The sequence below is a fragment of the Kryptolebias marmoratus genome, linkage group LG12 (genome assembly GCF_001649575.2).
Source record: "Kryptolebias marmoratus isolate JLee-2015 linkage group LG12, ASM164957v2, whole genome shotgun sequence".
In the NCBI taxonomy this organism is placed as follows: domain Eukaryota; kingdom Metazoa; phylum Chordata; class Actinopteri; order Cyprinodontiformes; family Rivulidae; genus Kryptolebias; species Kryptolebias marmoratus.
This window is the reverse complement of record NC_051441.1, coordinates 21,627,116-21,641,263: the sequence shown is the minus strand read 5'-3', so window position 1 is coordinate 21,641,263 and position 14,148 is coordinate 21,627,116. Positions and strand designations below refer to the sequence as shown.

The 14,148-nt window shown below is 37.4% G+C and overlaps 1 protein-coding gene across 1 annotated transcript; it reads left to right on the top strand.

Annotated features, from left to right (window-relative positions):
* Nucleotides 1-6,866: 6,866 nt before the first annotated feature.
* LOC108248635 (lymphocyte antigen 75-like) lies at nucleotides 6,867-14,066 on the top strand. The gene is made up of 4 exons (XM_017437525.3): nucleotides 6,867-8,249; nucleotides 8,501-8,817; nucleotides 12,144-12,424; nucleotides 12,508-14,066. Exons 1-4 carry the CDS (start codon nucleotides 8,167-8,169, stop codon nucleotides 12,691-12,693), a joined length of 867 nt encoding a protein of 288 aa, XP_017293014.2. The 5' UTR covers nucleotides 6,867-8,166; the 3' UTR covers nucleotides 12,694-14,066.
* Nucleotides 14,067-14,148: the final 82 nt, after the last annotated feature.

The following is a 14,148-nucleotide window of genomic DNA, read 5'->3' as shown; positions in this document are numbered from 1 at the left end:
CTGGAGAGCTGGGTCGGACTCTCGGACACAGCACTCAGCTGGTTCAAATCCTACCTAAACAACAGGAACTTCTTTGTATCAATAGGCAACTTCTCTTCAGATCGAACAGAAGTCACATGCAGAGTACCCCATGGTTCAAATCTTCGGACCCCTTCTATTTAATATCTACATGCTCCCACTAGCCCAGATAATAACAAGTAACAACATTAGTGTGGTGATTTGGCTTTTTCTGGGTTTTGTTTTTTTTATTTAAGTTCTCTGGTTTGTGTTTTGTTTCCTATTTTTAGTTATCTGGTTGTTGTTTTCTTCTTGGTTCATTTGTGTTTTCATTTCACTCCTCCCCAGTCACCCTCTTTCAGTTCTCCTACCACGCCCATCTCCACCTGCCTGTGATTGACCTTCGTGCTGTGCATCGTTCCTCTCACCGTAAGAACTCTCATCTGGAAAACAACATCATTAACACTTACCTGCTCGTTCCCAGAGAAACCTCAGACTCACAACGTCCTCTGCTTTCAGGTCCTGGCTCCCGTTCATTTCGCACAATCTGTTCACTGTAAATAAATGCACTGCTCGTTATGTTGGTCTCCTGTGTCTGTGTGACGCCGAACTGCTCACTTAGAAAAGTTTTGAATCCTGACACCACCTGAAGAACATCTCCAGAATTAAAGGACTAATGTCACAACAAGATCTAGAAAAAATTATGCACGTGTTCATCTTTAGTCGTCTCGATAACTGCAACAGTGTCTTCACAGACTGGCCAAAAAAATCAATTGTCCTTTACGGGTTGCTGGATCTGCTGGTGCCAATCTCTGACTGCAAATATCACAAGTCTCACAGGTTTGTACGTATGCAAGCTTATACAAATAATTATAATTCAATTGCTTCATCTGGTGTGGATGGTGCATGCAGAAAGTTTTCTGTTATAAGAAGGCAGGATAGTTTGCACACAGTCTCATCACAGGTGTATGGCCCTCTCTAAAGACAGTGTGTTTTGCAAATTTCCACTGCTTACTTAGCAACTGGTTTCAGATGATCTTGTCCACCAAAAAGCTGTGGAAGAGTATACATCGACCATGTGGAGCAATTGCATTTCTGCTCTGACGAATGATGTGGGTGTTCCATAAGTGAACCACTTTTTCAGTTCTTCCTGAAAGTCAAGAAAATAACTGTTGTTAAAGTACATATTCCATATTTAAAAGCATATCCTTATCACATAGTATTTTTCTCTATTGTAAATTCATACATACCTCAATTATTTTTAAACAGGTGAAGACAACCAGCTGCTTATCCAAGAAGTCACCAGAAAAGTTTTCCAAATCCTTCAGTTTTTGGAAAAGCTTCATCCAGTACTGTGCATGGTGTTTCCTTAAGAAAGCCCACCAGCACTCTATTCGCTGGTTGTGTGTGCTGGATCCTACAATGAAGCAATTTCTAGAAAAGATGTCATCATGATCAAGGCATAGAACTCTCTGAATGTCTTTCATTCCACCATTCTCTGTTCCCATGTCTGTACGAATTCTGGCTGCAGTGCCTCCTCTTTTCTCAACTTGTAAAAGAAAATAACCAGCAATAACTTTGGGATTACTGTTCGTCTCTGCCACTCTCAACTTTCTTTTTGTCTGACTTGCTTGCAGCTCTGCACAGATGCTGTTATAATGATTGTAAAATGTTTTGAAACCCAAAGTCGTAGCACAGAAACAGAACATAGGACAACAGGTAAGTAAAAATGATAATGTTTATTAGGTTTGGGGAAAGGGTAGTGGGAACAGGACAAATTGAGGAACTGAAACGGAAAGGAGCTGGGTAAGAATGGTTTGTTGCAATTAGGTTTGTAGTTGAGTTATTCGCTGTCTACTTACTGTGTCTTTCTTGTCTCCAGGTTTGAGAGGGAGGAGGATTCCAGGTCCGGTTGTTGTGGCAAAGTCCAGTTTTGTGGAATTAGTGGAGAGTGGCAGGCCGGAGGAGTGGTTAGCTTGCATGTTCTGAGCAAAATCCAAGTAGCAGGGTTGAGGTAAGTTGGTTTCCCAGATTTCACTTGAATGGAGGAACTCAGTCTGTTGAACGGCTCTTGGGAGGCACAAGGTCTGCAGGAGCATATGAGACAAAAGGTAAGAACAAAATCTTGGATGATCACTGGCCTTACACTGAGCTACCAAAAGGTATACAGCATTCCAGCATTGAGTTCTTCTTCTTCTGTTTTTATGGCGGTTGGCAAACAGCTTTAGGTGCATTACCCCCACCTTCCAGATTGGAGTATGGATCAAATTATTATACCTACTATATTATCCCCAAAGTGCCCGTTCTTCCTAAAAAACTACAAATGCTACTAAAAACTATATCCTCAGATGATCTTTGAAACAATTCTCTAATAACTAATTTATTTTGCAGTTTCTAATATCAAATTTATTTCTATTCAAGTTTCTAATTAACACCTCTCTTTCATGAGCATACTTATTACATATATTAAATACATATTGCATACATACATACTGCATATATTAAAATATATGCTGTACTGTTTCTATTTGTCCACAATAATTACAACAACTTGTAGCATGTTTATTGATTATTTTAGCATTGAGTTCAGGCAAGGCTGGAGCTTAATACCCGCCCAATGGTGATCAGCTGGAATGGCAAACAGCTGACAGCAATTAGCTCCACCAACACCTAGGAACTGCAAAAGAGCACAACAACCTAGAATCCTCACAGATGCAAGCTTTTGCTCCATTTCCTGTCCCAGATCTACAGCCGTGATCTTTCTTTTACCTCCAATTTTTCAGCATATAACACATAACAAACATTTAATGATTAACAGTCCATATAATCACATATTGGCTGGTTCAATTCCCGATAATCATTGTTCATACAATTAATCACTCACTAACATATTCACTTACTAATGATTATTATTCATACTTTAAATTTAAAATTGCTTAGATCATACCCATGTTATTTTAACCTCTGCATCTAGGACATACAAAGCATTAACCATGATTTTTACATGATCAGTTCTCCTTCACATGACCCAGAGCACACCGGTGCCTTTAATGTATGACCTGTTCATGATTAATTCTTTATTAAAACTCCTGAGTGACTATTTGCTAATTGTGCTTGACAAACTCCAGGATTTACTTCATACTTGTGTTATCAGAAGCACACAGACCATCAATCAGGATTTGTTACACGATTAGTCACGTCTGCATGCTCCTGGTCCCACAAAGGTCTAAGCACAATTTGCTTGTACAATCAATTATAGACTAACAATTCTAATTATATTTATTACTGGCTTAAGCAGATACACAATTCTTTTTTATTGCAGTTTCTAAGCACACATTTCTCCTTTGGCCTTTTACTTAATATTTCTTTCATTATACTGCAAAGTCCCATCCCCACCTCGGGGTCCTGGGCTGATCTCAATGATCTTGCATTCCTTGACATTAGGAAGAAATTACAAGCTTTTATTAGGGTTTAACTCAGATTACAAAAAGGCTTAAGTCATCAGTCCACCATCTCTACACCCCCAGACAGTTGAGGCAGATGGCCACCCATCCGGAGTATGGTTCTGGTTTTTTGGAGGTTTCTTTCTGTTAAAAAGAACTCCTTTTTTTTTTTGCTGTCAGCTTCAACCTTCATGCTTGCTCAGAAAGGGGGATTATATCAAAGGGAACATTTGATGCAATCTGCAGGTTTCCTTTGATAAACAACTTTATACTAATTGGCATTTTATGATCTACAAATCTGATTATTCTAGATTATAACTGGACTGAATTGACTGTAATTGGATTTAAATTAGGATCTGCTTTGAACTGAACTGGACTGAATGACGTTTAATTTAACTGGAATTGTTACTTATTTGTATAGTGCCCTGAGACAACTCTTGTTATGAAATTGCACTATATAACTTAACTGAACAGTGTGGACTGCTTAAAGGTTTTGCTGGCAGGCAGCCAAGGACTGGCGTATACAGTGGAGCTGGTTCATATATAAAGATAAACAGATTTCATGTGTCTAATATAGGGTTGGATATTTCTGTGTTGTGGTCGATAAAATACATATCTCAATAGCTCACTGCCAACAATCGAGTTCATTAAAGATACATGAGCAGTAAAAACTGATATAATACAATATCACAATATGATTCAGCACCTAATCCCAGTATGAGAAAGTCTTTATTTGCAATACATTTCAGCCTTTAATCACAACATGATTCAGAGCTTAGTCGCAATATGTTTTACCCCTTATCACGATATGATTTAGCCTCTGTTCACTATGCAAAGCAATTTAGTAAAAGCTGACATCACATTGAGATTAAATAGAATACAATACACAAAGCAAAAAAAAGATTCTATGTCAGATACTGAGAATAATTTGTTTTACTACCTAAAAAAAATAGCCGCGCACAATTAGGAATTCTTTCAATGATGCACTTTCATAAAACCTGCCACACACTTACCAAACAATACACAAAAATTAGGCATGGTACGAAGTTAATAGACCTGCCACAGCAGATGTGTTCAATGCTCTTTCAGAAACTCAACAGTGAGAGGCAAATATATATTCTACATTATAAATAATAAAACATAACTTGATCCACATGATCAGGATGAGGCACACTTTTAGAGATTTTGCCGCAGTAGGTATTCATGCTGCTGCTGTTCCCCTAATGAACAGTACATGTCACTAATGAGAAAACAATAATGCTAAACAGCAGGATGTGCAAACAGAAGAGTTGTCCACTAAAATAAGTGAAGATGATCTATTCTTTATGCACAAATATAACTACAATTCACCTTTTCTATTTTTTATGGTGGTTGTCTGTAGAAATAAACCACTTTGCAGACTTTTTATTTAATAGATCAATTTTATCAGTACAAGCCTGCTCCATTCATCTAGTCACATCATGCACATGTGTATTTGTCAGTTGGTATGAAATAATGAATCACTTTCCTAATCTATTAGAAACTCAGAACAGGTCCATTTATCTGTTTATCAGGAGCTGAGTCTGCTTATAAAACTTGTGGTCATGTATTGTGTTTGAGTTCACACTGCCACCATAAAAGGAGGGCAAAAATCTATTTGTCTGTTTCTGTGTGCATGTGTTTGTTCATCCACATCCATAAAACAGCTGTAACTCAGCCATTTTTACAGATATTGAGCTAATATCTGGTGTGAGAATCAACTCCAAGTCAACACCCAGTGCTAACCAGTCATATGAGAGCTTGAAATATTGCGTGAGGTCGCAGATAATCTTATCTTCATGATTTGATCAAAAGAGGCATAACACGATCATTTCTCAACACAAGATGGTCTTAGTTTGAAACTCAAACAAAGGAAGCAGATGATATACATTGATTCAAGGAATGCCAGGCCATTAATTTTTAATGTTTTTATTTTGGGATCATTTGCCTTATTCTGTGTAAAGCACTTTGGTCAGTTGAGGCAGTTTTTATATGAGATATCTAAATAAACTTTGAGTTTGACTTTTAATTAAAATTGTTTAGGAGTAAAGAACAAAGGAAAACAAAAGAGTTGTGAGATGGTGCACATTATATAAACAATGTCTATGTTATAGAATTTAATATTTTACTTTAAAATGGTAACATGTGAGTGATAATTATATGGCAGATCTCATCGGGCCATGTATTAAGTGGAACTAAGTGATGGTTGCAGCAAATTTGCATCCTGCTGTGCATGTACAGGAAAAAACATGTCAGTGAGCAAGCCAAATAAAGGAGGAAACTACCTATATCTGCTTCCCAAGTGTTGGATTTGACTGTAACTAAAGCATAGAAAAATTTGCATGTTCTAGTATTAAAAAGGACTATTTAAAGAGTGCTCGAGTTTTCACTTTAAAAAAAACTTCATATGTTGTATGAAATGGTATAAAAGCATATTTACTGTTTTTAAACCTTTTTAAATAAACACTAAAACAATTATTGTGAGAATATAAATAGTAAAAAAAATGCTGTCAGCTTTTAATAGAATGGTACAAATAAGCAATGTTCATTATATAAAATACAATAAACAGAACAGTGGTTAATGACATTGGAACAGTAGCTGAAAACTAAAAGCAGCAAAACAGCAGATAAAACTGTAAAACAGGAAAACGAGATAAGAGTAATATTTTCCTGTGCCTTTGGGTGTGGAGAAAGGACTCTTGACTGTTTGTGATTATGTACCCAATCTTCTTGGAGTCTTTGGGTGGACCTCCACCCAGAGGTTTATGGTGATGGATTTTGTAATTGTGTGTAACAAATAGCATAAAGATGAGCATGTCAAAATTTGAGGTCCTAGGCCAGAAAAGGGTGGACTATGAACTACAGGTTCAGAGTGTGCTACTGCCCCAAGCGAAGGAGTTAAAGTATCTTGGTGACTTGTTCACAAATGAGGGTAAAAAAACAGTAGTTTGCTAATTATAAATGACTTACTGGTGAGAAAGAATGCTACATTAGCTAACATTAAACCTCTACACTTTTGGATGACACTGTTTGTTTAGTTTATCACTGTTTATTAACCAAACAAAGTTTGTGTTACTACACAGCATGTGTGTGTGCTGAGTTGGTGAGCATATAGATTTAAGTGTTGTCATTAAATTACCACACTAATGTGTGCAACAGTGCTTACTGGTGATGCACAAAAAAATCTCCTGCAGATCGAATGAGGTATCAGGGAGATATAACTCTTGGACTATTATAGAGGGCGCACTGGAGTCAAATTCCAGTATAATCCTATTGGCCTCTACAGAGGTTAACAAAGACCATTCATATCCAGTTTGGTGCAAATCGGATAATGTATGTGTGATTTAGAGCCAACCGTATGCAAACAGTGAGGGATTGGCGTTCACCATTCTGTCACGCCCACATTATTCAGGCACCAGTCAGTCCAGAGAGAGGGATTCTGCATCATGTTGTTCTGTCATCCAACACAGGATTAAATGTGTATGATTGAAAGATAAAAAAAAGACAACCTCCAACAGGAAAACAGATTACTTCATTTTGATGTCACAAATTGACCACGTTAATGTGATCAGTCCTGATCTCTTATGACACACAGAAAGTTTCATTAATCTGTGACCTTGCATGTGGAAGTTATTACACCGTGAGGTTTCATGGCAAATGGTCAGATTTTGAGGCTTGGCCACGCCCACATGCTTTGCTGTAGCAAAAAGTTTTTGATAACTTTTGATCTTCAATGTCTCAAGACTGAGCTGAGAGAAACTGAAGCTTGTATGTCAAAAGCTGTAGGAGGAGTTCGATCAAATGCGAAGGCTGTCATCACCGAAAATGGGGTTAAAATCCAACTTTTGATCCAAGATGGCCGACTTTGTGTGAGGTTTGGACCATGGCTCCATGAGACTTTTTTGTCGGTCCTATTATGTTATGTGTACCGAGTCTCATGATTGTCAGATAAAACATGGCCTGGGGCTGCTTTTTAAAAGATTTATATAGGTTGCTGTGGAGGAATTAAGCCACGCCCACCAAATTTTGCACTACATTCCTATTGGGGGCTGGACTACGATCAACTGTATTGAGTTTGGTGCAGCTCGGCTGGATTTTGTGGAAATTAAAGCCAACCGTATGGCAACGGCTTTACGCCTGACTTTGGCACGCCGCCACAGCCTCGCCCTCCAGCGAAACATCTTGGTGCTATAATTCAAGTCAGACCAACTTGTTATCTGTCGTCTGACACATGATCAACTTGTTTAAGAACGCAAAGAACCGTCATAATAAGAAACAGTACAGATACAATAGGCATTCGCAGCGCTGTCGCTGAACGGGTCTAACTAATGTAGCATTCTATTGCATCAGTTTGAGAAAGTTGCTTTATAGGGTAGAAAAAGAAACAAACAGAAAACAGACCCTTCTCCACAGCTAATCAACATTGGCCAATGCAGTTATACAAATATTGAGGTAATATTTGATGTATCAGTAGCTGAGCATTATTTCCAATTCCAATACTTTGAGTATGACTTTAAGAAAAGTGGTGGGCAGTTTGCATTCCGTCAAAGAATGCTAGGCCTTTAATTTGTCTAATGGGTTTCCATGCCCGTCAAAATGCAGCAGATGATGCAAAACAGCTCTCAGAGGACAGAGTCAGGGTGAAAAACATGTTGGCAGGGTTCCTCTGAATATTCAGTTTGATTTATTGCAATGCTGTGATTGGTCAATGGAGTCCTTTTATGGTGTGACAGAAAATTCTCACTCCCTGAACCAGATCTTCAGAGCTTCTTTCTGCTGCTGCAGCCTGAGGTGAGTGATGATGTGTTCAGGTATGAACTGTTAAGCACAAATTATGTACCTGCAATGTTTTAGGAATGACAAATTAGAGAAAAGCAATGAGTGTTAATCTTCATTTACTTGAGAGGAGTATTATAGTGTTAAAAAGTTTTGGCAGAATAGTTTTGTGTTAAACATGCAATCTATTTCAGCATTTTGCTTATTTCATTAAAATATGTTAAATGTTTAACTAAAGAATGTTTTCTAAAAATGTAAAACTGCAGGTTTAAAGAAGGTAGAAACATGAGGAACATCTCAGTCTTTGTCTTCTTGTTGCTCATCCTTCATCCCGTCGGGGGACAACTATCAGGTCTCACACTTCTGAATTTCATACAATATGATGTCGAGGTAATCTGGACTCAAGCTCAGAGTATCTGCAGGGAGAAGCACACTGATCTGATCACCATCAGAGATGAGCAAGAAAATCAGGCATTTTTCCCTTTCCAAGGCTGGATTGGATTGTATCGAGTCAATAACACAAGTCCGTGGAAGTGGTCCAGAGGAGACAAAGAAGCAACCTTCTATGACTGGGATGTTGATGGTAAGCAGAACTAACCTAAGAATGTGAAAATGTTATTATTTTGGTCATTTAAATATTTAAAATGTTTAGCTTTTATGTTTAACACATTTTGTTTACACTCTTCCATTTTACTTTTGATTGCACCTGACACAAAATAAACAAGTCACATCATGATGCAAGTTTTTTTTTTAATACAATCCCAAATATGGGTCTGAGATTTGAAAACCACTGCTGTTTTAATTTCAATGCCCCAATGTTTTTCAAATTGTTATACAGTGTGTTGCAAAAGTAATTAGCCCTCCTGACATTATTTCTGTTCTGTTGACTTACAATTTAGAACAAAGAATGTATTGATGGAACAAAATAATTTTATTGTGAAACAAGCAAAAAAAAAAAAAACACCCTGAATGTGCATAACTATTCACATCCCACCCCTCACAAAAATCAGTGTGTTGTGCCAGCATGTTTTGCATCTGTTCCAGCGTCAGGTCTCTTCAGGTTTGTCTCCCTGATACTGGTCAAGCTAACCTGGACTTTGTCCATTCTTTATGTTTAAACTGAGCATCTCCTTTATGTTGGATGGGTGCTCGTGTCCAATAATCTTTAAATCAAAGCAGAGGTTATTAATTGGACCGACTTGTGAAATTTGACTGGACCATTTTATTTAATCTTGTTTACCCAGGCAAACTCTTTAAGTGTTAGCAGGAGTGGAACAGTATTAAAACAACATACTTAAGTAAAAGTACAGTTACTCTGTTGAAATTTAACTAAAGCACAACTTACCTGTATAAAAATGTACTCAAGTAAAAGTCAGTCATTAAAAATTTGAGTCAATGTTAATTTGTTACAGCAAGAGGGTGTCCCTCCTGTGGAGAGACCACAAATGACTAAAAACTTTTCTCAAATGGATTTCTCCACAGTTTATTATGCAATTACAAAATAAAACATGCCCACACATGATATTTAATACACCAAGAGAATAAATTGTCATTTCAGTCCAGACCATCTCACAGTGCCCAACTAGTTTAACAACAAAACATGTTGATCAAACCACAGACAGCTGGTAGAAAAACTATTAAATGACCTCCTGCTCTTGATTAGAGGTCATTATTGTGGCTACAGTGAGACAGTACTTGCTCACGGAGATGTGACCAGAAAGGGATAGAAATTTAAATGTTTGAATTAAACTCAACAATGCCAGTTGGGGGATATTATTTCCCAATGGAGTAAAACACCACAGTTTGAAAAATGCACTTGAAACAGACTGAGCTCTACAAAAATATTATAATTTATTAGCAACTCAGTGAGTAGAGAAGCAGTTCAAACTCTAAAAGTTGTCACAAACCAAGACAAGACAGCAGAGCGCCCCTCTGCGCTGGAGCTTTAAGCACAAGAGTGTGCAGCCCTATCACGTGCCTAGAAATAAAGAGCACATTACTTCTGGATTCAGGTTAAATGAAAACAATAAAGATCTAAATAACAGGCAGCTAACCAAGAAGTGGAAGCACAGCCTACCAGGGGAACATGTGGATCAGCAGGTCAGAAGCAGGGAGAAGCCATGCACTGCAAAGGACTCCTGCTGCAGCCGGCAATGCCAGCATAGCAATCACGCTTCAGAAACACACAGCAGGTGTAACACCCAAAGACCAACCAAATCCCAGCCACTCAGATTAAAAATGGCATTTACGACCTCAGATGAACAGATCCCAAGAAAACACCAGCCACACAAACAGCTGACATGCAGCAGGAGGAACAAAGACACACACTGTAGCAGCAACCTGTAACAAAGACTGAGTTTAAACTGTCTGTAAAAAGCTCCGTCTGTGAATCAATTCTTTTCTTATTGAGATCCCAAATAGAAAAATCAGATCTGCTGCTGTAACATGTTAAACAAAACAGATTGTAAAATAACACAAAACTAAAAGGTCCACTGTCATTTTAAGTCAGTCAGTGCTCCACTTTAAGATGCTCGTGAAATGTTGGTGTTTAAAATTTAAATTTAATCACAACACGTTTTTTATTTAGGGTCAAATTTTTTTATTTTATAAATTCACCTATCAAGTGTAATTTATGGATCTCATTTAAAGTAAAATCATTCCATTTGACAAAATCCAATTTTTAAAAATAACTGTTAATCATTGATGTGGTAATGCTCTTATCATTTTACAACACTGATCACCTTTTCAGTTCCCCAACTGACTGTTGTACTGAGATAATGCCCTTATGTTGTAATTTGTGAAAACATTCTTTTTCTATAATTGGGTAAAGAGCCGACTCAAGTTGTCTCTTCATAAAGAAAGACTGTACCGGGAGTTTGCATAAAGGGAATGCTGTCTTACTTATCTTTATCACAGAGGGATTAGGAAAACTCTGTACTCCAAACTTAACTTCAACTGACATAACTTTCAGCAAACACGAAAAATGTGCTTGAAAACTTGAAACCACTCACAGTGTCCACCTAGAGAAGCTGCAGTTAGACTACAGTAAAAAATGTGTGCACTGTACAAAATATTATCAGAACCAAATTTTAAACCGATCAAATAGCCTCTTCAAAATAGCTGAACTATCACTTTAACATTCAGACAGCTGCTGTTTTAGTGTAACTGATAACAGAAATATTCCCATTCAAACTTTAATGGCACAATGTACACAATCTCTATAGGTTTATTTAACAGGGAAACTCCTGCTTCCCAGCTTGTCATGACTTCTAGCCAGATCATACATCGACTGACTGGTAAGAAACAGATCCAGTCACTGCAGGTGCTATGGTGCACACATTTTTTCTCCAGAATTTAATTCACATGCTTATGTTAACATCAGTAATAGATGAGATTTCAAATGCAACTAAGTACAATACTTGAAATAAAATACAATCAAGTAAAAGTATAGATTGAAATAATTACTTCAAAAAGTACAAAGTGCACAAAATTCATACTCAGTTACATTAACAAATACAGTAAATGTAATTCGCTTTTTTCGACTTCTGTATATTACACAGCATAAGGTAAAAACAGAAAAATCTGATCCAGAAAAAAATCCACTTGTAAGCGCAAAAGCTAAGAGACAATTTTCAAAAGCAGTATATTGAATGCATAATTGTCAGTTAATTTATGGGTGGATCAGGCATGAAGAAATCTGTAAGGTTAAACAAAAACTGCATAACATAAACAGCTTCATATTTTACACTGAAAATCTCAGGTGAACAATTACAGTAAAAGTGACTTTACAGCCTGTGTTCAAATTCAGTCTTGAGTCTTTGTTCTATAGCAGCATCAAAGATACTGATGACGTGATTTGTTCTTTTCACATTTAAGCTGAAATCTTTCTATCTGCGCCTAATTTTACAGAACCAGATTCAAACCAACACTGTGGCTTTAAGGATTCCTCAAAATACAAATGGAGGAATCGTGACTGTGACAGGACATATACCTTTACATGCATTGATGAGAAGCTGGTTTTGGTGAAGGAGAATAAAACATGGGAGGAGGCGTTAGAACACTGCAGGTCTCTGGGGGGAGTGAGTTCAGCCTCTGGGCTCTGGATCCACAGCTATGACCTGGCCACTCTGATCACTGAAGATGATCGCAACTACGCACGAGAGCAAGCCAAGCAGGCCACCACTAATGAGGTGGGTCAGTTTTCTACACTGTGTTGGTGTTTGACCAACTCTGCCTTGGTGTTCATGTGGATCTCTCTGCTAAATGTTGGCAGGTGTGGATGGGCATGAGATACTTGGGTGATAAGTGGTTTTGGGTGGGTGAGGAAGTGATGCAGTACCAGGACATTCCAAGCTGCTCGGCTGTCAAGTGTGGTGTCCTGGAGAAGAACAGCACCACATTGTTTGGAACAAGAGACTGCAGCCAAAGAAGGAACTTCTTCTGTTACAAGAGGCCTTAAAGCTATAGAAAACCACTGGGGTCAAAGAGCACCTCACAGCTGGTAGTTACAAATCCAAGCATGTAGGCCCTGTTTGCAATAGATAAAAACCTTGATATGATTTAAAAAAAAAAAAGACAAAACATGGATGTTCTTCGCAGGGTTTTCAGTTTTATTTAGTTTAAATTTATTTGACAAGGACAGCACAAAAACAAAAAAAACAAAAAAAAAGATTTATGTAAGAACAATGCCACTGTTTCTTGGTTGTCTAGCCAAAGGTTAATTTGTAAACCCAATCCTTGTTGGGCCTTTAAACCAAATGCAACAATAAAAACGATCATCAGAGGCACCTGTTCAGTAAAGCAGCTGTAGTAGCTTCTTCCCCATTTTTTGAAAGTGGTGGTTTGAATTTATGTTTTTTTCAGGACCATTTTTTTAACTGAAGAAGTGTTCTCACTCTCAGTAATAAGACAAAAGTGAGAGAGTGTAATGTTTATTGATTCAAATTTTGCTTTCCTAGTTACAAATTAAAAGGTTACTATTAAAGATATTTCCTATAATATTCACTCATCTCTCTGAGCTTTGAGTTGGTTCAGTCCAATTCTGTTAACTTGATAACTACTAGCTTGGAAGTCAGACAGCAGTTAGCTGTAGCAATGCCCCCCAAGCTTTACAATGATTTCACAGTCTTCAAGTCAAGTCAAGACAAGTCAAATTTATTTATATTGCACTGTTCAGCTCACTGTTCAAGGTGATACAAAGTGCTTCAAGGAGTTTTCCAGCATGACCACAGCCAGCAGAGAAAAATGGCCTGTTTCAAAGGAAACTCATAGAATTATTATTATTTCTGAAGACATACTTGTTAGAAAACTTCACTTTAAAGGTAGACTAGGAAGATAATATGCTGTTTAATTAGTTAGATAACTAGATGGTGTCTTTATGGATGTGGTTTTTCACTAATCTCATTTATGGCAAAAATCAATATTTTTACTTTTGATTACAACTCATTTTACCAGCACAGATCACAATTTATATTTACACTGCGACTGCACCTGGCTCCATCACCTTAATGGGCACAAATTCCAATCATAAATATTTTTGTGCTTGTAAATCAGAATGCGTAGTTGTGAATTAAGTTTTGTACCCTTGTATAATAAAATGTCTGAGAATTTCATCTTTGTGCACGTGTTGAAAAGAATTTGTGTGTGTAAAAGATATATTTATATTTGTAAAAAAGAATTACATATGGTGACGACTTCTCTTCCTGTTTTTGTTTTGTAAGGAAAAATACTTGAGACAAATCCCGGCAAAAGGATTTTTTTTGGTGTGAAGCTAATGAGGGTTTGTACTTAAGGTGCTCAGTCAGTCATCTGCCTTTGGGAAGTAATTTTCATGACTGAGGTTAACAATACAAATTCATCAAACTTTTTTGTCCTATGGGAAGCTGGAACATGAAACACCTGTTGTAGTTTTGGG